General features: G+C 44.0%; 1 protein-coding gene across 3 annotated transcripts in view; it reads right to left on the reverse strand.

Annotated features, from left to right (window-relative positions):
* cdk14 (cyclin dependent kinase 14) overlaps positions 1–27651 on the reverse strand; it is a 240744-nt gene that overhangs the window by 149291 nt on the left and 63802 nt on the right. The window contains exons 1-2 of one of the 3 annotated variants that reach the window (XM_085472878.1): positions 21637–21794; positions 6598–6843 (exon numbers count right to left, since the gene is read on the reverse strand). In XM_085472878.1, the coding sequence (XP_085329004.1) occupies positions 6598–6828 (231 nt within the window). In that variant the 5' untranslated portion in view covers positions 6829–6843; positions 21637–21794. Of the gene's footprint in view, positions 1–6597; positions 6844–21614; positions 21795–27651 lie in introns of those variants that run through there. The other 2 variants (XM_085472877.1, XM_085472876.1) reach the window with 2 other exon arrangements.

The following is a 27651-nucleotide window of genomic DNA, read 5'->3' on the forward strand; positions in this document are numbered from 1 at the left end:
TTCTCGCTCCACCCACTAACCTGACCCCACCTGTTACACAAGCACCTGACCTCTCCTCCATCCCACCCGAATACCACGACTTGCAGGAAGTGTTTAACAAAGACAAGGCTTGCTCTCTGCCACCACACCGCCCCTATGACTGCGCCATCGACCTGCTACCTGGTGCCCCGCTGCCCTCCGGCCGGTTGTACAACCTGTCTCGCCCCGAGAGGGAGTCTATGGAAAACTACATCCGAGAATCACTCGCGGCCGGTATCATTCGACCCTCTTCTTCCCCAGTCGCTGCGGGCTTCTTCTTCGTGGGGAAAAAGGACGGTTCGCTGCGGCCGTGCATTGACTACCGGGGCTTAAATGACATCACCGTAAAGAACAAGTACCCTCTTCCGTTGATTAACTCCGTTTTTGGCTCTCTCCAGGAAGCCACCGTTTTCACAAAACTGGACCTGCGAAACGCATACCATCTGGTCCGAATAAGGGAGGGGGACGAGTGGAAAACCGCTTTTAACACGCCACTGGGCCACTTCGAGTATTTGGTTATGCCATTCGGCTTAACTAACGCCCCTGCGGTTTTTCAGACGCTAGTGAATGATGTGCTCCGAGACTTCCTGAACGTGTTTGTTTTTGTATACTTGGATGACATCCTCATTTTTTCCAGGACCATGGAGGAGCATCACGTTCACGTCCGGAGCGTCCTGCAACGGTTACTGGAAAACAGACTGTTTGTCAAAGCAGAAAAATGCGAGTTTCACGCCTCATCGGTTTCCTTTTTGGGCTATGTCTTAGCAGGAGGACAGGTGAAGACGGACCCAGCTAAGATCAAGGCGGTTCTGGAGTGGCCGGTCCCGGATTCGCGGAAGAAGCTCCAATGCTTTCTCGGGTTCGCGAACTTCTACCGACGTTTCATTCGAAACTACAGCCACGTCGCCGCGCCTCTCACTCGCCTCACTTCTCCTAAGGTACCTTTCACCTGGCCCCTGGAGGCCCACACAGCGTTCACCAAATTGAAGGCATTGTTCACTACGGCGCCCATTCTGCTCCACCCCGACACCACCAAACAATTCATCGTCGAGGTGGACGCGTCCGACACCGGAGTCGGAGCTGTTCTCTCTCAGCGGTCTGGACCTCAAGGTAAGCTCCAGCCGTGCGCCTACTTCTCTCGCCGGCTCACCCCTACTGAAAGAAATTATGACGTAGGCGATAAGGAGCTCTTGGCCATAAAACTCGCCTTGGAGGAGTGGCGTCACTGGCTGGAGGGAGCCGAGCAGCCTTTTCTCATATGGACGGACCATAAGAATCTAATTTATCTTAGGACTGCTAAAAGGTTAAACTCTCGCCAAGCCCGCTGGTCCCTGTTTTTTACACGCTTTAACTTCACTCTCTCGTATCGCCCAGGTTCACGGAATGCCAAGCCGGATGCGCTCTCCCGCCAGTACTCCCCAGACACGGAGACATCGTCACCAACCACCATTCTCCCCCCAACCTGTGTGGTGGGCGCCCTCTCCTGGGATGTTGAGGAGGTTATCCGCCAGGCCCTCCCGGGAGACCCTGACCCGGGTACCGGACCCCCCGGACGGCGTTTTGTCCCCGCTGCTGCCCGCGGAGCGGTAATCCATTGGGTCCACACTGCACGTTTTTCGTGTCACCCTGGCGTGAGCAGAACCATTGGTCTTCTCAAACGGCACTTCTGGTGGAAGACTTTACGACAAGATGCGAGGGAGTACGTGGCTGCCTGCACTGTCTGCGCCCGCAACAAATTGTCCACTAAGCACCCAGCGGGCCTGCTCCATCCGCTCAGCACGCCTCACCGGCCTTGGTCTCATATCTCATTAGATTTCATTACCGGTCTTCCTTGTTCCTCGGGAAAGAGCGTCATCCTCACCATCATCGACCGGTTCTCTAAAGCCGCCCACTTCGTCCCGCTACCGAAACTACCCTCCGCCCCTGACACAGCCCTAGCCCTAATTGAAAACGTGTTCCGGCTCCATGGTATTCCCCTTGACATCGTCTCAGACCGAGGCCCACAGTTCACTTCACGAGTGTGGAGGACCTTTTGTTCCATTTTGGGCGCGAGAGTTAGTTTAAGCTCGGGTTTCCATCCGCAATCTAACGGCCAGACCGAGCGGCTTAACCAGGAGCTAGAGGCTGCGCTACGGTGCATGGCGTCCCAAAACCCCACTTCCTGGGTCACCTTTCTGCCCTGGGTTGAATATGCACATAACTCACTTACCTCGTCTGCCACAGGTTTGTCCCCGTTCGAGGCATCCCTCGGTTATCAGCCTCCTCTTTTCCCTGAAGACGAACTCGGTCTCGCAGTCCCCTCCGCTCGGCACCATCTCCGGCGCTGCCAGCGGGTCTGGCTCAGGGCCCGCCAAGCTCTCCTGCGGACGAAGGAACAGCACACACGCCATGCCAACCGCCGTCGCACCCCCGCCCCCGACTACCAGCCGGGGCAGAAGGTCTGGTTGGCCGCCAAAAACATTCCGCTGCGTGTGTCCTCCCGGAAGCTGGCCCCCCGCTTCATTGGCCCGTATGAAGTTGATGCGGTTGTTAACCCAGCGGCGGTTCGGCTCAAGCTCCCTACTTCCTGGCGCATACATCCCACGTTCCACGTTTCCCAGGTCAAACCCGTCCGCCGCAGCCCGTTGTGCCCTCCGTCCGAGCCCCCTCCTCCCGCCCGGCTTGTCGCCGGTCACCCGGCCTATGCGGTCCGGCGCATCGTGGCTGAGCGCCGGCGTGGGCGTGGGTGGCAGTTCCTGGTGGACTGGGTGGGGTACGGTCCCGAGGACCGCCTCTGGGTTCCGCGTTCCTTCATTCTGGACCCGTCCCTCATCGCTGATTTCCGCGCTTCTCTCCGCAGGCCGCAGTCCGGTCGGTCGCCTGGGGGCGACCCTTGAGGGGGGGGCACTGTCATGGTCTGTGGAATGCGTGATGCTCGGGTAGCCACACCCCCGGGCTGGGCCATCACTAGCACACCTGCTCTCCATCCCGGTGATTACACGGAGATCCACTTAATCCGGCGCTGACGGATGCTCCACGCCAGTCCGTAGTCATCCCCACAGTGGTAACCAGACTTCCACGAAAAGTGTGCATTCTCTTCTGCTTGGAACTTTGTTTAACCTGCCTACTTCTGTCCAGATTTCTACTCGGCGTCTGCTACCTGCCTGTCCTCCGGCTGAACTGGATCTCGCGGCGCTCACCTGGCCCACTCGCCATTCCACGGACTTCCTGCCCCCACGGACTGCCACACTTCCCTCCCGAGCTCCCACGGTTCCGTTCTATCGTAAGCCCCTACTCTAACTCAGTCCTGATATGTTCTCCCCGCTTCCTGGCTCCCTAGTAATTATCTCCCCTTTCTATTGCAGCCCCCCGCCGTCCCGATCCCGGCTTCCTCGTGTCATTGTTTCCCCGGATTTTTAGTTTCTGTTTTGCTCTCTACTTTCCCCGGGTCGCCTTTCGTTGTTTTAATAAAGTGTCTTTTGTTAGCTCGGAGTCTGCGCCTGGATCCTTTCGTGCCCGCGCACCACGGCGCATGACACATTCAACAAATAGCTTCTTTGTAGTATTCCTGTGGCATTTCTGTTTGTTTTGTATGTCTTTGCAGTCATTTTGAGTTATTTTGTACACCCGCAGCAGATGGGCCCCTCCCTGAGCCTGGTTCTGTCAGAGGTTTCTTCCTGTTAAAAGGGAGTTTTTCCTTCCCACTGTCGCCAAAGTGCTTGCTCATAGGGGGTCATATGATTGTTGGGTTTTTTCTCTGTATGTATTATTGTAGGGTCTACCTTACAATATAAAGCATCTTGAGGCAACTGTTGTTGTGATTTGGTGCTGTATAAATTAGAGATGGACATAAAAAAGTGGTATCGTGCCATCTCTAATATAAATACAATTGAATTGAATTGAACTAATTTCCATTGACACTAGAAGAGACATACCATACTGTTAGCTCGAAGTTGTCTAAATCCTAAAATCTTTTATTACAATTGCATGATAACAGCAACCAAAACTAAATATTAACTCATAGAATCCTGAATAGAAATCTATTTTACATGTAAGAATGGTAAAGATAAAGGCGGTTGACCCACCCATGATCACCAAAAAAACGATCAATCAACAGCCGAACCAATAAACTTAAGAGCCAGTCGTGTTGTTGCCTCATGAGATTCACAACAATTTCCAGTGTTGTGAATGTTGGGGATGCATATCTCCCTGTTATCATAGTAAAGCTGTAGGCTAGAGTACTCATCGCTTTTCTTGGCATTAATTAGCATTAACATCAATTAGCATTTGTACCCTGATAGGACAAGAGATTGTTCCATATTGAGGAGTTAAGATCTCATTTGGGCACTTAACTTTGTAACCATTCCATTTATCATATTTACTCAGTATAAAGATCTGTTCCTAGAAGGAATTGTTGTTCCTAAAACTGTGCCAATCATAAGTCGTAGATCATGTTTCAGAAAGAGACTAGCAGTGATGTGGCGACAATATCAGGGGAAGTGCATCAGCTCATAAGAATGAAAAACACGGCAACAGTTAGTGTTGCAAAGAGGATAGGTCCCAAAATTAGAGGACTACCTTAACAACCACAGCCTGGAATGTCTACTGGCTCCCATCGTTCCACTACAAAACATTTCGGCAGGAGCCCTTGAGGCTTTGAACAGTGAAGTATGTTGCAGCATGTTAGAGCAGTAACATGCTACTCCCTCTGACTGCATCTGATTCCCTAACAGCAACATGCTTCACAGCTGCACTTACTGACTTACTGTCCCATTAGTACACCTGCTACATTTGAAGAATGTTAGGATAGGCAAAGAACAGATAGACACATAGAGAGATCTGTCAGCTATAAACAGATTGTTTTGTTTCTCTTTAGTTTGCAGTCATGCTCTTATCTTTATACAGCTTTTTATTAACTTTCCTGTTAAAAGTCCAACTATGACTGAACTATGCCACTTCACTCTGTAAGCATGTCAACATCCTCTTAGACTCACTTTCTGTTATTTAGATGACGATAAGGCAAGACATATTTACTTGTATGTGAAGGTTGGCCCTACCTCAGTTGCTTCAGTCTGAGTTCATCAGACTGAAGCAACACCACCACATACAACAGGTTGTATGTGGTGGTGTATGGGCAGAGCCTGACAAACAGGAATCTCTTCTTCACTAAATTTTCTTTTGAGGTGTGGATGGTGACCAATCTTTTAATAAGAGACGAGCACAACGTGGTTTCAAATATAAAGTGATTAATTATGAGCAAAAGAAAACAATCTACAAGCTACTAACTGTGTTTCCATGACAACACTGGCACAATTGTTGACTGACTCTTAACCCACTATTTATCAAACAGACACTTTATCATCAACACCTCTGACGATGGTGGCTTTGAAATGTGAAGTCTTGCTTAATCAGGCTTTTCTCCGAAAGGAGATCAGACCACTGTCACCGCGCTGACAAGTTTGATTTCACTGGAGTTGAACCATTCTATAAGAGAGCCTTTGCTCACGGATTATTCTGTTATTAACAACCTTCTCTTTCAGTGCATGCATAATTAATAAGAGCACAAATTGTAGCTTTTCTCACTACACTGTTCTGACAGCAGGTGTCACTGATTATCAGAAGGTGTCATAGGACAATAACAATCATATTGTGTAACTTCACAACGCAAGATAATGAAGTTTTAGCCATTAGGATGAGTCTAGCAGGCTGTGATCAGATAAAAAAGGGTAACTACCCACTGTAATGATCAATTTACAGTATCTTCTTCTATTTTAAAGTCAATTGACATTGCTGCACCTGCATCCACACTAGTCTTTCACCATATTTGTATTTGGCTGGTTAGAGCCTGCACTACAACTAGGTATGCATATGACCAGTCAGCTGCAGTAGATGTTTAAACACTCATCGTAAGTTGTTAACAGAAATGCTTGTCAGTCAACTAAGTATTTTTGTTTATTAATGAACAGCGCCACTTAACTGTTGTGCATTAATTGAGGTCCATGTCTCTACCGCTGATGATCCCAGACAAGCCCCCAAACGTAACGAATTTCTACTTTTAAAACTAAAAGTGAACACAATTATTCTTCCCAGGAAGGCCAATCGCTGATTTTGCTAGCATCTTTAACAGGTGACTTGCTTGATGCATGTACAACTTTTATCATTAGGCATGAATGTTGAATGAAAGTTCCAATATGATACGTTGATACACTACACCCATTAATTTTCCGTGCCTACTCCTGAGAAGTTAGTTTCCTTATTTTTTGGTTGCTCCTTGGTGAATACATAAGTAAGACTAACACCCTAGCATTAGATTCTTAAGCAATGGGATTCATTAATATTGAACAGCACTTCAAACTTCGTACAGTAACATAAATCAGTGTTGTTATGTGGAGCCAATTATCACCACTTTGAACAAGTTATAATCCTCCTCCTGTCGAAATAGCTAAAAGGAGTGCAAACTGCCACGTATACTCAGCCCCTCATTAAGGCTAATGTCCAAAAGTTTTTGATATTCAAGGGTGTAAAAAATTAGAAGTTGTGCATTTGGTTCTTCGACACTATACTGTGCTGTTTTCTATGCTGCTGGAGAGGTGCACTTACAGAACTAGGGCTGGAGTGGCGGCGCAATTTGGGGGACTCTTTGCCAGCAGTTGAGCTCTTGGCGTTGATGCAGGCATTGTTCTCAGAGTGGACCCTTTTCACCTGACTGGCGGGCTTCTCAAACGGGTCGAAGCCACTCTGCGTGCGCTGAACTCTCACTTTCTTGTCTTCAGGGATGGTGTCCAGGGGCTTGATGACAGAGTCTGTTCCCTGGCAGCTGCGTGTGGACATCTTTGTGACACATATCTGTCAAAAGAGGGGAAGGGGAAGGAGAAGAGAAGTGAAGTGAAGAAAGGAGGGTGAAGATAAATGTGAGCATTAAGAGGGAAAAAAATAGTCCATCTGCGATTACCAGTGTTCAGCCAAAAAACTGACTGTCATCCAGATCCTGCCTGTTTTTCATCTTTCTGTCAGCCTGGGTCTCTTCCCTCCCTGTAGAGCCTCACTGCTACCTCTTTGCTAGGATGAGAGCCTTTTTATCTCCATCTCTCTTTTCTCTGATCAAAACAGCTCCAGCCTCCGTCAGCTCTGCTGCACATGCACTTGCTGCCGGCTGCTGCCGCTGTCCCTAGACTGCGCATACACACAGTCCCACCTTATCTCTGACACACATCTACGCGTTCAGACAATTGTGCAGACATGCTACAGAATGTCTCCAACACGCCCACCGGGCACAGCCCCCAGTACTCACCAACTATTTACAACAAAAAGCGCCTTAGCAGCTGCTCTGCCACCATGGACTGTGTGTACGAGACACAAAAGACCCAGGCAGCATGACATGTTTTGCCACGGTTCCATTCAAGATTAAATATTTAGGTCTGAACTCCGCAGCAGGAAGAAGTTCTAATTACTCTAAAACACAAGGAGGAGTCGTCTTGCAGCTCACTGGTTTGCTCTTTACACGGGCCAGGTTTCATTGGACACAATGCAGCTTTTTTCACAGCGCAAGCCCCCTTCCCTGTCACGCTAATGTGATAAGATGTTATAAAAGAATAATATAAAAGCAGCAGCTATTGATCGGGAGGTTAGGTTACCACAGATTACTGAAAACCAGATCCAGGGTGCATTATACAGCACTGTTCAAAAGTCTTGAGCTATCCCTCGAAGAGAGACATGGACTGGTGTTCCACTCATTTTCAGCCCAGTCATGGTATCTGACTATTTTCAGAATATTTAAGCCACTTAACACTAATCTATAAGAAAAACTTGAAAGGCAGTACAGTATGTCTTTAACCCTTGTGTGGTGTTCGTATTTTTGTTACTCAGCCAGTGTTCATGGGTCTGGTGGACCCGCTAGAGTTTTGGCTTTCCAAATTAACACTATCAAACAATTTTATGTTAAATTACTCAACAGATGTTTACTTCATCCCAATTACAAGACATATGAACAGCAAACATGGTTAATTTTTTCCCTTTACCTTTGTTAGATCACATTTATGAATTAATGTGCTTCTCGTTTTTCTTTTATATAAAATGTTATAAATAAATCAGTTATAATCAAGTGGAATGAGTGGAAAGACACAACACATTTACACGTGAAAAAATAATTAATTGTTTAATTTTTCTTTTGAAAAAAACTGAACACGGGTCTCACAGACCCGAACACCATACAAGGGTTAAAAAATTGGGGAAAACTGGACAAATAGAGGACAAAAGGAAACATATCCTAATGTAAACATATTTTCAAAGCCATGTCCTTACAAAATAGGAAGAAATGAATCTGGCCCTTACTGGCACCTACTGTTTGCTGAAACCTCATCACAAATGTCTTGGTGGAAGGGCGACTGTCAAGAAGCCGTTCTTAAGGAAGGTAAACAAAGGTTGATGTACGCAAAATTACACAAGAAGTAGATTGAAAAATCAATGGGAAAAAGGGCTTTGGAGTGATTAATCCAAACTTTAAAGACATTTTGGGCTCTAAGTAATGTCAGTACGAAGGTGTTGAGAAGAGAAGCTTGGCAGTGAGCGTCTACAGCCATGGTAGAAACTCTGTTATGGTTGGAGCTGCAGTTGGAGATCTTGTCAAAACTGATGGAATTACAAACACTCAAAAGTACTGACAGAGTTTGATCCACCACATAATACCATCTAGAGAGCATCTGATTGACATTTGCTTTATTTTTCCTCATGACAATGATCCCAAGTACACTGCAGTAAAATCATATCTGGGTAGAAAAGCACATAATGGAACACTATCAGTCTTGGATTGGTCTGGGATCATTGCGAGAGACAACAGAACAAAAGGCAGCCAGCATCCAAAGAAGACCTTTTAAGGTCCTTCAAGAAGTCTGGAGAACTATTTCTGAAGACTTTTCCTTTTCTATCAGCAAAATGTGGAGACATGATGGATTGCTGAAGAATTTCGCTCAGTGCAAAGGGTGAAACAGTTATTCCTGTTTTTAAGATATCATATTGTATAAACGAAACTACAGGTCTGTAATGATGATGATGTACAATCAGAGGAAAAATTAAAGTGAAGAGCAAAATGTTTACCCCACGCAGCGAAGACAGTGGGAGGGTCTTGGAATATTGCAATGGTAGGTCTGCATGTCCCCTTAAAGCATCAGTTAATACAGGTGGCTCATATTCTGTGACCGTCACTAGATCGCAACCCCAATACTGTAAATCTCCTGACCTGTTAGAGAGCACTTTACACCACTTAGATGAATGTCAAACCAATCCAATAAGCATTTTGTCACCCACCTGCAGGTGTCCAGATAACTTGAGTAATTACAAGTTAAATTACACCTCCCATCCATCCAACCAAGTATTTTTTAGTAATTACGAGTCAGTTACAACAGCTGCAAATCTCCCCACCGACTGCAATACTGACATCTCACTGGCAACCCAGAATAATGATGCTTTCACTGCACACTGTAGCTCTTCCAGCTAAACAGCTTTAGCTCTAAAGTGGAGAGGATGTGCAGCTTCAAAGCTTCAAGTCCGAGAGATCAAAATTCAATTATTGGAAGTATCACACTTAAAAGGTAACAAGATATTCTCAAACCTGTATGAACCAACTGACATCTGGACTTGACACACACTGAACCCTCTGCAGCTTTAAATAAAGTATTCAATCAATTGCATAAAAATTGCATACCTACATGCAACATATTTAGTCCAACATCTCCACAAAGTCAGATAACCATGATCGATGTTTTCCTACTTTCAATTGCAAGTTAAATAATATTTACAAATTCAGCAAATATTTTACAGTTTTGACTGATTCTCTGAAGACAATTCTTTCTTGTCAGTCAAATTCAAAATCACTTTTTTCATATTAGCTCAGTTTAAAAAAAGTTAAGCAATGCGGCCACTTTCATTCAGAAGATTTCAAGCATGAAATTAAACTCCAAGCAAGGGAGTGACATAAGAACACGTTTAGGCAAACGAGCGCGTAAACTGGGCCAAGTAATACACCGGAGTAAGATGTGGAGAAAATAAAAAGAAATGAGGAGGTTGGAGTCACACACGGTAATGAGAATATAGCTGAGTCCCATGCACATCCAGCATGTCCTCAGTGACAGCAGTTGTCATCTGGAGCAGCACATTAAACTAACAAAAACAAATGCAGTCATTTAGGACCTATCGCACTACAAGGCATCAATATTTGATGAGAGTGTCTGTTTAAAGATGTCTAGGTTCCAAGAAGTCAACATCAGAGAATTATAAGAAACCAGAGGCATGAAGGCATGAAGGACACGCACGTCAGTGAAACCAACTAATAAAAGAAGGATAAAACGGTTAATGCAGAACTAAGTTACAGGCTTCTGGAATACCGCACAATGGTATTGACTGTCTTGCCCTCTTTTAAAAATTAACCAGTGGCAATGCTAATTAGAGTAATACCCAAATAAGACAGTAGCCATGTGTGAGTTACATCACTGCTGCCCAGGACCAGATTACACAGGCTGCTTTCTTGCTTAATTGCAGTCACGACCCTGAAATTCATAGATGGACTAGTGAATGAGTAAATGTTCAACACTGAATCCACATCACACATCACATTTAACAGCTAAAGTGGAAAACTGCATGGGTAAATTAGCAGCCTAAAATGTCCTGGCGGTCACTGGTTGCACATGTCACTTACCAAACTACTGAGATTAAAATAAGCAGCGTGGATCCCAAACTCACTGAGCAATTACACACAGAGGCTCTGTGAAAAGTCTAGCACTGAGAATATCCCACTGCACATATCAACCATCAAGGTCAGGCATTAAGCAACTTTGATCTGCTAAAAATCCTAAACCTGTTTTATCCACGGCTTCATCTAATAGCGTTTTACTTTCCACAAGAACAAAGAGCTAATGTTTAAAAATAACAGAAAAATGTAACAGTGTTGCAAATAAGATGAGCGATTATTGCTGAATAAAATCATGACTCTTGTGATTTAGTGCACACAGTGGTAAAACAAACTTCTTATTTCAAGTTATTTCAAAGCTGAGCGCGTTCTCAGGGCTGCTGCTAATTCCTTACATGGCAGCCGCACATTAGAGCTCTGAAAATTTTAAACTGGATATATTTAAACTTTACTTTAAAACGAAGTTTATTTTCACTTTAGTGTGTCAGCAGATCAAAGTGAAACTCATTTTACTGATTGAACAGGTGTTCTTCTAGTGGCTGCAATTCTAGCAGTGCTAAAGAGACTCAGCAGCAGATAACAATCAAGTAACAAATTCAATTCAATTTTAGTTTTATTTATACAGCACCAAATCACAACAACAGTCACCTGAAGGCGCTTTATATTGCACAGTAGACCCTACAATAATACATACAGAGAAAAACCCAACAATCATATGACCCCCTATGAGCAAGCACTTTGGCGACAGTGGGAAGGAAAAACTTCCTTTTAACAGGAAGAAACCAGGCTCAGAGAGGGGCGGGGCCATCTGAATCATATGTGTGAATCATATGAATCATATTCACCCACCAGAGAATCTATACCGCACTACATGCTGTAAATTGAAAAACAGTAGAGATGGGTTTGACAGTGGCTTGCAAACTCTCCTGGGCAGCCTCGCAGACCTGGGCAACCTAAATACAACAATTAAACACAAAAAGCCACATAATATTTACATAATAGTGAAAGCTTTTCTAATTGGGAATATTTTAGCTTTCAACTTTTCTCTGTCTTGGCTGAAGATAACAACTCTAGACATTATATACTATTTTCTAACATTTTCATTTAGGTTTGATTGAAAAAAGGAAGATAAATGGAGCAAGCTGTCTGAGCTGATTATGCGATGCAAATTTCAAACAGCTTTGAGATATGTAGACCCAAATTATACTGACTAAACCTTGTATAGGACTGAGTGAGGTGGTAATCAAACCTCCAGATGAGTCTCATCAATCTCATAAAGTTGTATTTCTGCATGCTGTGGCAGCTGCACACTACCTGCTCAGTAACAAGCAGCAGATAGGCAGTGGATATATTTGAGCTTAGCAGCTAAAGAGGTATTTCTCTCATGAGTTGGCAATGAGGACAGGGCTAAACAAAGAGTACTGCACAAAGAATTGTCAGATGGCCAGAAACATGACTCAAACTGAATCCCATTGTTTCTTCGTGCCCTCTGGATGTGTAAGCAGGCAACATGACCACGATATTTACTTCTTAAAAACGCTTTGGGGAAAGACAGTGTGCTACATATTATCATCCATCCAGACTGACTGGTTTACGGCGGTATGTAGAGGCCTTGCTGCATCTGGCTTTTCTCTGTTGCCAAGACAGGAACACCCCACCAAGACAGGGAAAACCCGCCGCAGATGCAATTACACCATATCGATTCTTATTGAAGGACAGCCTCTTTAATCACTACTACCCTCCACCATCAACACTCTGATATACCAACACACACAGAGACAAATAAACAAACTACATTGTTTTGCTATCTATAATTTATTCTGCACTGACCCCTTTGCCCCACAGGGATCACTGAAGATTCATCTTATCGTAGTGTTGTCATACGGTGATGAAAATCCAGGGCAGGAACGAGCGCAGCCAGGACCACACTAATGCAACCATCTCCACAGGAGTAGTTACTGATGACATTAGCTTGAACGATGACAAGAACCTCAGAGGCCATAAAAGACCAATAAGCCATAAAGCCTACTTGTGTGCTCGTGCTAACTCAAAGCTATCAACCATGGAAACTTGGCTCACATTGAGGCTCAACCCACAGCACGAATGCATTTCCATTTTGCACATGGTGTGGACACACTTCATGAAGACAAAGTCAGGCAACACGTCATCTGTACTCAGTCCCACAGCTCGACCTATAGGGTCAACCTTAAATGATGAGACTGTCTCTGTGCAAGTATGAAAATACTGAGTTGGAAGTTTTAACATATTACAGAAGTTACTTTGTTATGAAGTATTGCAGCTCCCTTTTTGGCACACACACACCTAGTTTCCAGTATCCTTGAGTTCTGCTGGCACTCATTAAATGCACCAGAAAAATAAAACATGCAAATGGATCTGCTGTGGGTCTTCATCATTTTGAATGCCAGCCCTAAGATATTGTGGATGAGAGTCTTAATTATCATACGTGGTGGAATAAAAGTATCCCAACAGATAAATTATGGCCTAGATAGAGACTTTTCATTGCAGCGATACGTACTGCATTTGCAGTTCTCATATTTTCACCTCATCTTGCATTTGGACCACCTTCAACAGGCTTTGACATCTAGAAATCCCACAGCGGTGAGACAATGACAACATATTACTTACTTCTGAGTAAGTCCTTGAAAGGGAGACATAACATCATTAATCTCCACTTCAACGACACAAAGCAACGTTGACATGTTTTAGAGATGCACTCAGTAGACTTTGGAGAAACATCAGCAGCTGAGCATCCGCACAGTCGATGCAATAGGCAGAAATCACAAATGAAAGTTAGCCTTTAACTGAGCCCACTTTACAGAACAGTCACACAGGCACACGTAAAAGAAGAGGTGAGATCTAATTTTACAATGCTTTGATTTAATATAATAAATAATACATGTTTTTGACGCTATTAGAGTAACAGATGGCATGCTTGAAAAACGAAGGCCACACAGAAGTACAGGTCAGTCAGTTTGCATGAACTCCTACTGTAGGTGAAAATGCCCAACTTTACAACCTTAAAGTAAATTTGGTGTGGGTGAAGGGTCTTGGGCATCTCACCCCTGATGAGACCCTGTGGCAGACATGCTGGAGACAGTGTGTCTCTTTCTCTCTCCTTTGTAGTGGGTAGAGCTAGAGGAGGTGACTGGCAAGAAAATATACTGTGAAGCTCAGAAAAGTGAAGAAAGTGAAAAAGATGCAGTTACTACCTCTCAGTTAAATCCATGTGACCTTGTTCCTTAACAGCATAGGAATTACAAGAAGCTATGAATTAACTCCATTTACAGGTGAACTGTGAGGCTCAAGGAGAATTACACTGAAAAGGATGGAAACATTCAGAAGATGTGTTGTATCAGAGTATTGGCCTGATAAAAATGTAGGAAAATCAAACGCTACATAATTTATGGCATCACTACTCAAAGAAATGATCATGGACAATAGGGCTGCCACGATTTGTCGACTAGTCACGATTACGTCGACTATCAAAATCGTCGACGACTGATTTAATAGTCGACGCGTCGTTTGAAACTTTGTAAGATCCCAAAAGACGCAGGAGTAAGTGGCAGGATTTAAGAGTGTAATAACGGACTGAAACAGAAGATGGCAGCATTGCATGTACAAGGATGTCAGCTACCGTTAAACCCCGAAGAAGAAGAAGAAGAAGAAGAAGCAGCTGTGTCCCAGAATTCATAGCGCGGCCCAGCGCAGTTTCCAACAATGGCGGCAGCTAGTTAGTTTTAATGTTACTCTCATTATTCTTTCTGGGTCACAAAATAAACGTTTAACATATTTTCAGGCGAGAATGTAGCTGTGTAAACCTCAAATATCTGCTCAGTTTATCAGGACACCACATATTTTCAAAAGCGCTCCGACGTTTTCGGAGACATCTGTTACCCACTAGCTCGTTAGCGAGCCGGGGGCTAGGCTCACTAGCGCCGTGAGAACACCGGACTCCCCGCAAATCGTTTTCAAACCCACCGCTGTCTTTCGCTACTCAGGTTAAATATATATGAGTCACTTAGATAACTTAAAATGTTATTGTTTGGCTTTTTTTTTTTAGTATTTTATTTGTTCCTGAGTAAATCAGTTTGTCTGAGATTAAAGTTATAGTTTTTACACAGCTGAATAAACGTCAAGCAGACAGCTGATTATCAGAAGTGTGAGATGCTCCAGAATATACTCCAGTGTCCTGTTATATTTTAGATAGCAAGGAGTTTATTAAACTTCACCGAAACAATTGCAAATTTCATTAAAATTTAATAAACTATCATCTTGTCTTTATTTTTAGTGAGCACAGACCTTAAACACTTAAAGCTGTAAGCTAATGATAGTTATATGAGCAGATGCTGCTGGTGCAATAAGCTGTAGTTTTACGTCTAATGGATGATGATCTGATTAGTCGACTAATCGCAAAAATAATCGGTGACTAGTCGACTATCAAAATAATCGTTTGTGGCAGCCCTAATGGACAAATATCTCGCGGGACTACTTAAAGTCAAAAACAAGCATAGACTCGGACAGGCAGCTCCAAGACTGATGATTCTAAGACTGCACAGGCAGAGAATCAAGCATTGGATCTAACTATAAAAGTAAGTATTATTATTAAAGTAATAACAGTAATTAGTAATATTATTTTCCCAAACTGAATTTATAATGAATAATGAAACTAGAACCCTGAGTTTAATTACTCAGCTCGTAACGACAGAGGGTAAAACTCTAAATATCACAGTTTATGTTTGTTATGGACCTCTCATATTAAAAAACCCAATAACAGCGATTTCAGAGATGTGCAGAGGTCTGTCCAGGATCACACTGGTTGCTTGACAGCATTTACTGACTGTGTTTCAACATGTCGATGGATGTTAACATGAAATGCTGTCAGAATATACTAAACTCTGAACTCGGTCTGGATTCAAACATTCAGTTTTAATTAGGTGTCCTAATAATCTTTAAGAATATACTAGAATTTACTGTAGAAACATTAGAACTACTGCTTGTATTTGTCATGCAGTCCTATAGAATAAGCTTGGGAACAGGCTTAATGAATAACAAACTATAAGATGTCGTTTTGCAAAGACGCTTCGGCATCTATCACTGCATCACTGTGTGAAATGTCTTACAAATATCACCCATGTGCATCAGTATCTCAGGTTCAGTGACCAGTGCCAACCAGCCTCGTCTCTTAGAATGACCGAAGCTTCTGAGGTCCAGTTACCTTCCTGGAGGAGGAAGTGTTCTGGCCAGTTAATGACTCAGGCAACCCTCCTACCTCCCTGATTAGTGTAGCCAGTCATTGCCTATGATTGGGACACTGGAGAACGAAAGGTCCAGAGACATAAATGACTAAATTGGCTCACTTCCCAGTTGTTCCAGCTTCAGGACAGTGCTCGGTCACTCAAGAGAACAGCTGTGACGTCGCCAGCTCCTTACCTCAACCTCCGCCCCCCTCTGACTTCGCTCCTTCCTAAGCCCTGGCACGTTAGCCCTCGCTCATCATCAAACACTGTCACATAAGGCTGTGAAACCCAAGCCAAGAGTGCAGCATTAGAATAAAAACAATTTAATGAGCAGAGCAACATTTGGCTTTTTTATAATGCAGAAGTGCTAGTGGCAATTTTCTGATTTTGTCTCCCTGAAGACAAGGGCTGCTCTGAGGATTCATTACACGGAAGTGAAGAAGTTGAAGAATGGAGAAGAAGGAGGGAGGGAGGGTGGGGCACGTAAACGAGAATGATCAGCTTGCAGAACTAGGGGAACCTATATAGATGACAGCTGGAAGGAGCGTGTTTGGAGGCGTGGTCCTGCTCCTGAAATTCCCATACATAATCTCCAACAGTTACTCTATTCTCAGTAACGCATCTTTGTAGCATCTGCTTGGCAACTGACTATAATATTATTATCCAGCTGTTTGTCAAAACTCTCCCCGTGATCCCCCAACATGGCCAACACAGCAAACACAACTAACACAGCTCTGGTCTTCCGCTGTGTACCATAACTAAGGTTACAGCTAACTTTATAGTTAATCTGTGTAGTAAACAAGAGTAAATGTCAGTGGATATCTTTGCATAAACTTCCATGGCACTTCATTTAGCTGTTGTTGAGGTATTGGAGGCTGGACCAGAGTGTTTGACGCACAAGAGCGCTATCATGTTATTGGCATTGTTAAGCCCCTTAATGACCGCTAGCATACTCTGCTCTGCAGCACTCTAGTATTTAAAAACCAGTTTTATGTAACAGTCCACTTGAAATCAGCATAACAAAACAGCATTACTAGATGCAGATCTCAGGTCTAATAGGGCATTTACCACTGACTCATTAGCACAAGTGCCACTAAAGTAAACACATTCACTTTGTAGCCACTTGATGATATGAATCACACCATGTGCCACTGACTCCATCTCCAGGGATTTGCATCTGAATAAAAGTATCGTGTTCGCTGTCAGAGACCTGCCTAGGTGAGGGTCTTACACTGAAGGGACCATTCCTTACTTCTCTTTCTAGGAGCCGGTACAGACAATATTGATGCTCTGGATTTATTTGATGCGCAGGTATTGGTAGTAATCCCTACAAACCTGGACAAACAAAACTTGTCTTAGTGGGTGCAATCCATCGAGGACAAGGTTAAGACAAAGTGGTGGTACAAACACAGGGTAAGAAAAGCTTTTGCTTGGAAGCTGTGTTTTTGTGCTTGTTTTCAGTCTCACAAAGCCAGTCCTCTCACAGCACATCTCTCACAGTAGGATTATAGTCAGGGAAATATCCACTGCAACTGCCTGAACTTGGCAGCTTGAATTCTGACAAATTCCTTAAGGATAGGTAGCAACCAACCTTTTTAGCTAAACAGACCTTAGCTCATATGGTTATGCGGTATCTAACCTGTGATCAGAGGTAGTGTTTGTCTTACAAGCATCAACTTTACCAAGCTTGTTTTTACTTCAATAAACAAGAAATGTCCATTCCTCATCCAAATACTTGAGGCATACAGTGATGCTTACTCTTGGGAAGAGGCTGTACACAAGTTGTAACAGTCGCATGTTTGTGTTTTAGCAGTGTCCAACATGTGGATCTGCACATAGGCCCAACACTGTTCAACTTTAGTACAGTACAGTCCCCAGAGCAGGAAACAAAGGGCAACGGGATCCAGGACAAGACAACCAGACTAATGTCTAAGTCCAACTGTAAAACTCTCCTCCTCTTCATAGGACAGTAAGTCAAAACAATTCTGCAGAACCAACACATGTTCCAATTGAAGTCGGGTTTATACATAAAGATTTCATATTATAGCAACAGCCTCAGAGTCCCACACAGTGCTTGTCATGCTAAGGCTTTTGAAAGTAGAACAATATCCTTCCAAACATACAATGTGGCAATCACACTTTTAACAGAAAGAAGAGACATTTGGGCATTATTATAATATGTACAGTGGGGCAAAAAAGTATTTAGTCAGCCACCGATTGTGCAAGTTCCCCCACTTAAAATGATGACAGAGGTCAGTAATTTGCACCAGAGGTACACTTCAACTGTGAGAGACAGAATGTGAAAGAAAAATCCATGAATCCACATGGTAGGATTTGTAAAGAATTTATTCGTAAATTAGGGTGGAAAATAAGTATTTGGTCACCTCAAACAAGGAAAATCTCTGGCTCTCACAGACCTGTAACGTCTTCTGTAAGAAGCTTTTCTGTCCCCCACTCGTTACCTGTATGAATGGCACCTGTTTGAACTCATCATCTGTATAAAAGACACCTGTCCACAGCCTCAAACAGTCAGACTCCAAACTCCGCTATGGCCAAGACCAAAGAGCTTTCGAAGGACACCAGGAAAAGTATTGTAGACCTGCACCAGACTGGGAAGAGTGAATCTACAATAGGCAAGCAGCTTGGTGTGAAAAAATCAACTGTGGGAGCAATCATCAGAAAATGGAAGACATACAAGACCACTGATAATCTCCCTCCATCTGGGGCTCCACGCAAGATCTCATCCCGTGGGGTCAAAATGATCATGAGAACGGTGAGCAAAGATCCCAGAACCACACGGGGGGACCTGGTGAATGACCTGCAGAGAGCTGGGACCAAAGTAACAAAGGTCACCATCAGTAACACACTACAACGGCAGGGAATCAAATCCCGCAGTGCCAGACGTGTTCCGCTGCTGAAGCCAGTGCATGTCCAGGCCCGTCTGAAGTTTGCCAGAGAGCACATGGATGATACAGCAGAGGATTGGGAGAATGTCATGTGGTCAGATGAAACCAAAGTAGAACTTTTTGGTATAAACTCAACTCGTCGTGTTTGGAGGAAGAAGAATACTGAGTTGCATCCCAAGAACACCATACCTACTGTGAAGCATGGGGGTGGAAACATCATGCTATGGGGCTGTTTTCCTGCCAAGGGGACAGGACGACTGATCCGTGTTAAGGACAGAATGAATGGGGCCATGTATCGTGAGATGTTGAGCCAAAACCTCCTTCCATCAGTGAGAACTTTGAAGATGAAACGAGGCTGGGTCTTCCAACATGACAATGATCCAAAACACACCGCCCGGGCAACAAAGGAGTGGCTCCGTAAGAAGCATTTGAAAGTCCTGGAGTGGCCTAGCCAGTCTCCAGACCTCAACCCCATAGAAAATCTGTGGCGGGAGTTGAAAGTCCGTGTTGCTCGGCGACAGCCCCAAAACATCACTGCTCTCGAGAAGATCTGCATGGAGGAATGGGCCAAAATACCAGCTACTGTGTGTGCAAACCTGGTAAAGACCTATAGTAAACGTTTGACCTCTGTTATTGCCAACAAAGGTTATGTTACAAAGTATTGAGTTGTATTTTTGCTATTGACCAAATACTTATTTTCCACCCTGATTTACGAATAAATTCTTTACAAATCCTACCATGTGGATTCATGGATTTTTTTTCACATTCTGTCTCTCACAGTTGAAGTGTACCTCTGGTGCAAATTACTGACCTCTGTCATCATTTTAGGTGGGGGAACTTGCACAATCGGTGGCTGACTAAATACTTTTTTGCCCCACTGTAGCTACTTTGGATGCATAAGCAAGTGATCCGTGGTCCCAATCTGACCTGAAAGTCATGGGCTGGGTTTGACTTGGATAACACCAAGATTTGATTTATCACAATACACCTAATGTGTGGCTAATATATGCTGCACCTGTGACAAGCTCACCCTGAGGAAACACTGTCTGTCATTGGATTCATCTAAGAAGTTGGAATGGAGTTCTTGGAAAGGATACTGCTGGCTATAGATGACATTTAGTCTGACCTAGATCATTAGTTCAAACATACTGACTCACTCAAAATAACATCTTTTTGTTTTGGTTTGTTTTGCTCCATTGTTTTTTACAGCCAAGACTTACAAAGTCTTGTGTGGCTCGTCTGCTCTGGCTGAAGAATGAAGCCAGAGCAGAAGTGCCAGATAGTTTCCTCAAGTGACCACTTAAGTCTGGGTCCAAAAGCAAGTCAATCCCCACAGACTCCAATGTTTTTACAGCCTGGTATGGAAAAACGGATGTCTGCTAGGCCTGACCACACTATGTTCAGTACCTTAACTGGACCTCTAGATTGTGTATAACTTGCTGTCAACACCTTTTGGAGTATTTTAATTGAATTATCTGCATCACAATCCACTGCTATTCAAAAAGTTTGTGTATCAGTTTTGTAGAGTGAAATTTTCTTAGTTTGTAACTTAGTAGTAACTGGCAGGTACGCGGGTACTCGCACAGGATGGAGTACTAAGTTGTGCTACTCAGCACTCCAAATATAGTCACTTCTGGCTCCCGCAAACCAACATGTCAGAGTCAAAACCAATAAGTGATGTCACAGTGGAGCTGACCACAGTAAGTAAAGTAGAGCTGCACAGTTAGGTATTCCTGCAGACATATAAACACAGAGGAAGCCAAGTTTGCCTCCACTTATGCCTTCCATTGAGTGCAGCATGAACAGCCTTTCAAGCTTCTCCATTAAGAGGACACTACTCTCGATTTGGCTCTTTATTCTGACACTTATGCTCTCAAACAGATTACACCCTGTGTCTCCTGTTTCAGCCCTCCTTCCTTATTCTCTCTACTTCCTAACAGCTTGGCTTGTCTTCCCAAGGAGCTGCATATGGCCCTGCAGAAAGGCTCGCACACATCCACGAGACGCTACCACAGATGGTAAATGGCCTGTCCCTGTCTTCCTCTCTCTCTCCCCCTTTCGCTCATCCTCCCCACAATGCCCACATTCCATCCCTCCGGGCTCGGAAAAAGAGGAGCGTGTTGCAAATTTGCCCAAAGTGGGACATCATATTGTAGAGTGAGCAGAAAAACGCTGCAGCGGAACATCCCGTCCATTAGACGAGTACACATCAGCACCCATTTCAGCGCCACAACGGAAATGCTACCTATTAGCACGAGGGAGGGGGGGAGTGAAGGAAAGAAGGAGGGGAGCTGACAGTAGTGACGTTAAGATTTGACTTTGTTGCGAAAACTGCAGACACACACTGGCACAGACACTCAATGTCTTCTCGCTACTTCCCTTCTACCCTCAGAGTCCCTCATCACATCCTCCCCACTGACACAAACTGATACTCAGGTGGACTACTTTCAGGCTGTCATGCATGCCAGTATGACAGCCTATCATTACTCCGGTCCTGAACAAAAAGCCTAGTACGCACACTATGCTCGCACATAAATCAAATCCATTCCCCCTAAATGCACATATGCTGACGCCCTTGCACATCTGTACATTGTACAGTGTTACGTGTGTATGTGTGGTGTGTCTGGGGAATACTATTCATGCTCATTTACACACACGCGAACAGAAGGGATGCAGCTGAGGCAAGGGAAGAAAGGAGGAGGTGGAGGCGGGGTGGGGGTGATGACAAGGGATGCAGGACAAAACAAGCGCCAATCTCAGCCTTGCTCTTACCTTCCAGGAGGAAACAGCTCACCTGGATGCCTCTGAAGAGCAGACAGAACGCACTCAGGCCAACCTCTCCTCCTGCAAACCAGCTCAAAACATCGCCCTCCCTCCCTCCTTCTCTCTCTCGCTCTCTTTCACTCTCTCTCGCTCTCTCTCTCCCTTCCCTCTCTTCCGCTCGGTTTGCAAGCTGGAAATGATGAGATTGTACTATAAGCAGAGGGGGGAGTGAAATTAGACACAGTTCAGGGTATTAGGAGGCTACGTTGTTTCTGGCCGAGCGCCCTGGGAGACTGCAGGCTCTGTGGCTCATAGGTGACAGGGAGGTGATGATGGAGGAGGTGGTCGAGTGGAGGCGTTTGTTACAAATGGATGCAACACAGCAACACAGAAGAGAAAGAGGCTGACAGCGAGGACATCCTGGAATCCTTGAGGACCCCTGCTCTGCTCTGAGATGGTACAGCCCAGAGGAGTATGAGGAAGCAAACAGTATCTAAAGCAGCAGCAGCAGCAGCAGCTACGCTAGCCAGTTGAAACTACCGTGATTCAGCCACAACGCGTGTGTGTGTGTGTGTGTGTGTGTGTGTGTGTGTGAGAGAGAGAGAGAGAGAGAGAGAGAGAGAGAGAGAGAATCTGAGCTGAGCCAGGTAAAACGAAGATGAGCTGTGTTGATTACAGGGCTACAGCCCCTTAGGTGAAACCAGAGGCTGAGGTCCTTTGTCAGCCCAAAGCATTCACCATAACTGGAAGACGTGAGATGAGTAGTGTAAGAATACACCTGACACCTTCCCTAAATATAATCTAGACCTCATTCTGGAAAAATGCCACATTGTCTAGCTGTAAAAAAAGACTTTTCCCTTCAGATATGCTCTGATATGGTCCCTCTAATACTAAACACCTTAACAGCTCAGGAATATAAACAGTGCACAGATGCATGTTATGGATGATTCCACTGAGATGAATTGATGTTCAGTTTCTATGTCGAGGGGAAAACCTTTGCTGAAACCAAGCATTCAAAGCTTTTGGCTTCAGGGATCAGCTGTACTGAGTCCGACCTCATTATTTGAAACTTTGACCATAAAACAGTGCGTGTCATGATGGAGCGGTAGTAATGGTAGCACCATCGACTCATAGCAAGAAGGTCGTGGGTTCAAATTCCCCATCTTGCGGGGACCTTTCTGTGTGGAGTGTGCATGGTGTCTCTTGTGTCTGAGTACTCCACCTTCCTCCAACAGGCCAAAGGCATGCAGTTAGTGGGATTAGGTTAATTAGCTCTAACCTAAATTCGGTGTAAATGGTTGTCTGTCTCTCTGTGTTGCCCTGTGATAGGTTGGTGGCCTGTCCAGGTTGTACCTTGCCTCCTGTCCTACGCCAACTGGGATAGGTTCCTGGTTTCTGTTAGAATATCACAAAGCCTGACTGGGCTAAGAATCAGGAACTATTTCATCGTTTTCAAAAGCTACAGCCTTCTGTTGTCATTAGCAATTTTACGTATTTAAAAGAGCATCAAAAAAGAAATAAGTCCTAGTAATCTGTCCACTCACTTCCACTAGTTACAGATTGCACGTAGTCTATATCATCCTTTGCAATAAATGACAACATTAACCAAGCTCTCTTGCAAAGATGATAAATAGAGGAATACATTCTCTGGTGTCTCTTTCTTAATAGTTTATACCCACTGTGTGTAAACCTAGGCCAACATGTATCGGCTCTTCTTTCTGAGCTGTAGCTATACAGCAACAATGAGAGCAGTGAACTATTAACCTGGAGCACCTTGGGTGTTATGAAGGGCTGTCACGCATAATGCTCTAAAGTACGGGGTTCAGGGTATCAGATCAGGACATATAAATGAAGAGCCTTCATGTCAAACCGAATGAGTCTACAAGCTGGGTCAGATTAGCACTAAAACTGGGAATTAAAGAGCAGAGAGCCACACCTCGGATTGCTCTGTGCGGACTTTGTCTAACAGCGCTGCGTGCCACTTTTGCAATTGATGCTGCTCATAGTCAATTCACCAGTTCCTAAACGGCATCAAAGGTGTTTCAAAGAACACCTGACAGTTGAGGATATTTCATTCTTATCCCACTGGTGCAGGTCTGACTACCACTTCAATGAACAGGCCGTCCTTTTTACAGATTCACTGAGTTTGCTTATATAATACCTGCTGCGCTGCGCAGATAAACAACCTATAGATATGGATACAGGTTTACGCAACAAATGTGACTGTTCTCTAATAAAGGCTTTGTAAATAATAATGTGTCACATGACCATAAAATAATGACTATATAATCTGATCACGCCGCTCAAATTGCATTTATCCAGTCGTACTAACCCATGTAGAATATTGATCAAGGCTCCTGATTAATACGCTGCTGTGCACGTGTCTGATGTTCATCCTTTACTTTGTTATAAATATACTTTATCTCAGCTTGTGCTTCCTGTGCTTCTAAGCAGTGCTTGTGAGTCCAGGAGGAATGGGTTTTGATATTTCATAGATGGGGTTGAGACTAGAGCTGGTTTGGTTTTTGACTGTAGGTACTAAGGACCTGCCATAGTACAGGCGCCATTTTGATTTGGGGCATGAAACAGGTAGACAAGGATAGAATGTTTACTAATTACTACCCAGTATTACTAGCAAAATCATAGTAGGCTGAATCTGTGGGCTTAGGGGTGATTGACTGTAAGCTATAGGAGTGTGTGGTAGCCACTCCTATAGCTCTTGTTAATAAACCCTCTACAGTTCTTGTTTCTTACTTGTTACTTCAACCTGTCCCCTGTAAGCCACTTTGCAACCCTCCCCCCACCAACTTCTTCTTTTAATGCTTTCTGATATGCATTATCTCAGTCAGCAGCCTCTTTGTTGTCAGTGTTACCTACTACGTATGGTGCAGGGGTCCTGTGCTGCTCCCTACATACCTTTTGTGTAAGGCATAGAAGCTGAATTAGCATTTTTGACTGATTGTTTGTTATGTAGAAGTTCTGAAATGTTCATCTAAGGATTTCTTTGGCCAAACTGTGAAATTTGTGCACCTCCTAACAGTAGGATCGATAAAACTATGAACCAGCAAAAGGGTGTCGGGGCAAATGTGGGAGAAGCCTGATCTGATCCTCCAGCTTACAGACGTTAAGGATCTATCTAATGATTGCTAACATGATGTAATCACAGACCGTGGGAGGTCTTTTGGAGTCCAGGGCTCAGGAATGTTGGAGCACAAAACTGGCATTGCATCATATTTGTGTTGTTAATGTTTCAGCTCAATAGTGTATCATCATCATGAAAGTTAGAATCCAATAAATAAGTGAAGTGTGTCTGATGCGCTCATGACCCAAAGCCAGCGGTACAGTGGTGCAGTAACGCTGCAGATGATCGTCAAGTGGATTATGTTGCTTCAGTTTTGTTGTCTGACAATGTCATTTCTCTGAGCAACCACTAGATGAAGACAGATGAATGTATGACTGTACGTGAATGTAACATTACCACAGCAATGAGTACACAACTGAAACAACTTACTGATCAGTTGAAAAAGGAGTGCTTATAGGAGTAGCAAAGGAGCAACGTGAGCTCAGAGTGCTTTTGAAGTGGACCCTCATAGCATCTTTCCTAAATTCATGAGTGCCATCAGTGCCTACAGAGGAGACGCTGCCTCCCAAATCATGACATTCTCCATCACAAATACACATCATCAAACAGCACAGCTTTTCTTTGTTAGGACTCTGGCTCAGACTCACCACCACCCCTTTCCCCTACCTCCCCATGTTTTCTCTTTCTCTCCGTCATGGATGACCTTGACTGACAGGCTTGTTGCTACAGGAACCACACCACATCTATTGTGTCGTAGTGTGGCAGGAAAGTGTGAAATCCACAATAAGATGGCTCAGATTGGATTGAAAATGGAGTCAATTTCAAACCTGCAGCAGACGGCAATCACTTAAAACCAGAAAAATGAAGGTTATTTGCATTTTAACAGGATTTAACCCCCCAAAAATAGCCTCACACACACACACACACACACACACACACACACACACACACACACACGTGTGTACAGATTCAGGCTAAATGCATAACAGGGAGGTACAGCACAGAGCTGGGGTGAAAAGCCCGTAGGTCATTCATTATTCAGTGGTGCACAGAAAACGGTCTCCTGACTCTGGTCCGAAGCAGATAAAAACGCACTCACACAAACTGTGTGGATGGTCGAGTTCACTGTTAAGCATTTTTGTAATAGTTATTTAAAGTCCACCTGAAGGAGGGAGGGTCTGTATTTGATGAAGTCTCTGTGGAAGAGTTCATGTGCAATGTTCCCTCTAAGCTGCGCACTGCTGGCACGTCTCTGCGCACAGAAAATCTGCGCTGCGCACAAAAGAAAATCTCACCTGAACTGAAATTAAAATTAAAACTTTAACAATTATGTTTTGCAGTGTTAGTCAGTGAGTGACTGGCTGCTCCCGTATGGGATTAGAACGATGCCACCTTATCCCAAAGTCCAGCCAATGATGCGATTCACATTCGTATATACGCAGCTAACCAACGTGGTTGACAGGCTCTGACAGCGTCCTCATGTGTCGACACCGGTGTTTAGCTAGCAAAGCGGCTGATGTGGAGTGAAGCCACGTTAATGACAACGTGTACAACCATTGGAGACGTGAGCAGGACAGACGGAACAACTGACGGAAAAAGTGTGGACTTTATAGCAGTTTTTAAATTGTGTTGATCGGCCACGTAAAAGCAGAGTTATGATAAAAATATCTGCAATGTTTGGTTTTCTTCCTGAATACTATTGTCGTTTATATTTACTGCAGGAAGAAACGGTAAAAACTGCGTTTTACAAGGAAAACGCTCGAAAGTCTGTGAGCAAAAACAGAACCAAAAACCCCAGCCTTTCCTATTGGTGGAAAAATGTACCATGTGGACCAATCAAAAAATGATATGGCAACATGGCATTTAGTTGTTGAGATACAGGAGGAAGTTTTAGGAGTGACGGCGGTGTTTTGAGATGTGAGAGATTTGCGACGTTTAGCACAAATCTTGTGTAGTTAGTGTGTAGTTAGTGTGTAGTTAGTGTGTAGTGTAGTCAATAGTTTTGTTGTGTGTCAGAACAATGAGGCGACTGCTGAATGTTACAGGTGTTACAGCAGTGATACATCTCCTGTTGTCAGGCCTGCAGGTATCAGGCTGTTGTTCTCCTTCATCTCATAGTGGACAGAAATTATTTTTTGGAGTGGCACAAATAATTTGTGTGGCATCAGATTTGATGCAGAACAGCTGATTGTTCTGTAAATAGTAGTGATGTGTCGTTCGCGAACGAAATGGCTCTTAGAGCCGGATCTTTGAAGTGAACGATGCGAGCCGGCTACTTATCGCGAGCCGTGTTTTTTTTTTTCTTTCTTTCTCTCACCCTCTCTCTCGCACTTTTTTCCGCTTCACTCCGCATGCGAGCCTTGTGCTTTGCGCTTGGAAGAGGGGGGAGGGGCGGTAAAAACTCCAAAACACGTACAAAACACAACAGAAGTGCTCCAGGATGCTGGGCGCAGCGTTGAGCTTTTGTTACCTAGAGGCTACACAAGCCAGCAAGTACCAACGACCTGATTTGGTGTGTGGTAGTAACAGGTAAATGAACTTTTTTTTAAAAAATTATTTGAATATATATATGAGTGCTTGTGTAGAAATACACAAACCATACACATATGCTTTCAATTGTGTAATTTAAGTGATCTAGGTAGCTCTGCTTTGAAGTTCAGTTAAAGCAAGAAATGTGTTTTGGAGTTTGTACATGCTTTGGAGTTTCTATGCGTTTTGTCTCTAGGGGCCACTGTATATATTTATATATAAACATATATAAATAAAACCACTTTTTTTTTACATTAGTAATTCCTTTTGTGCATAATTTTATATTATTGTTAATAATAAATTAATTAAAGCAACAAAACAACCTGAAGAGCCGGTTCGGAGCCGAAAGAGTCGGCTCTTTTTAGTGAGCCGAGCCGAAAGAGCCGGATCTCTAAAAAGAGCCGGAAATCCCATCACTAGTAAATAGTTTGAAAT

Source organism: Copadichromis virginalis, linkage group LG11, assembly GCF_057382275.1.
Source record: "Copadichromis virginalis isolate Kocher_CV1m ecotype Utaka linkage group LG11, C_Virginalis_male_GT1.1, whole genome shotgun sequence".
NCBI lineage: Eukaryota > Metazoa > Chordata > Actinopteri > Cichliformes > Cichlidae > Copadichromis > Copadichromis virginalis.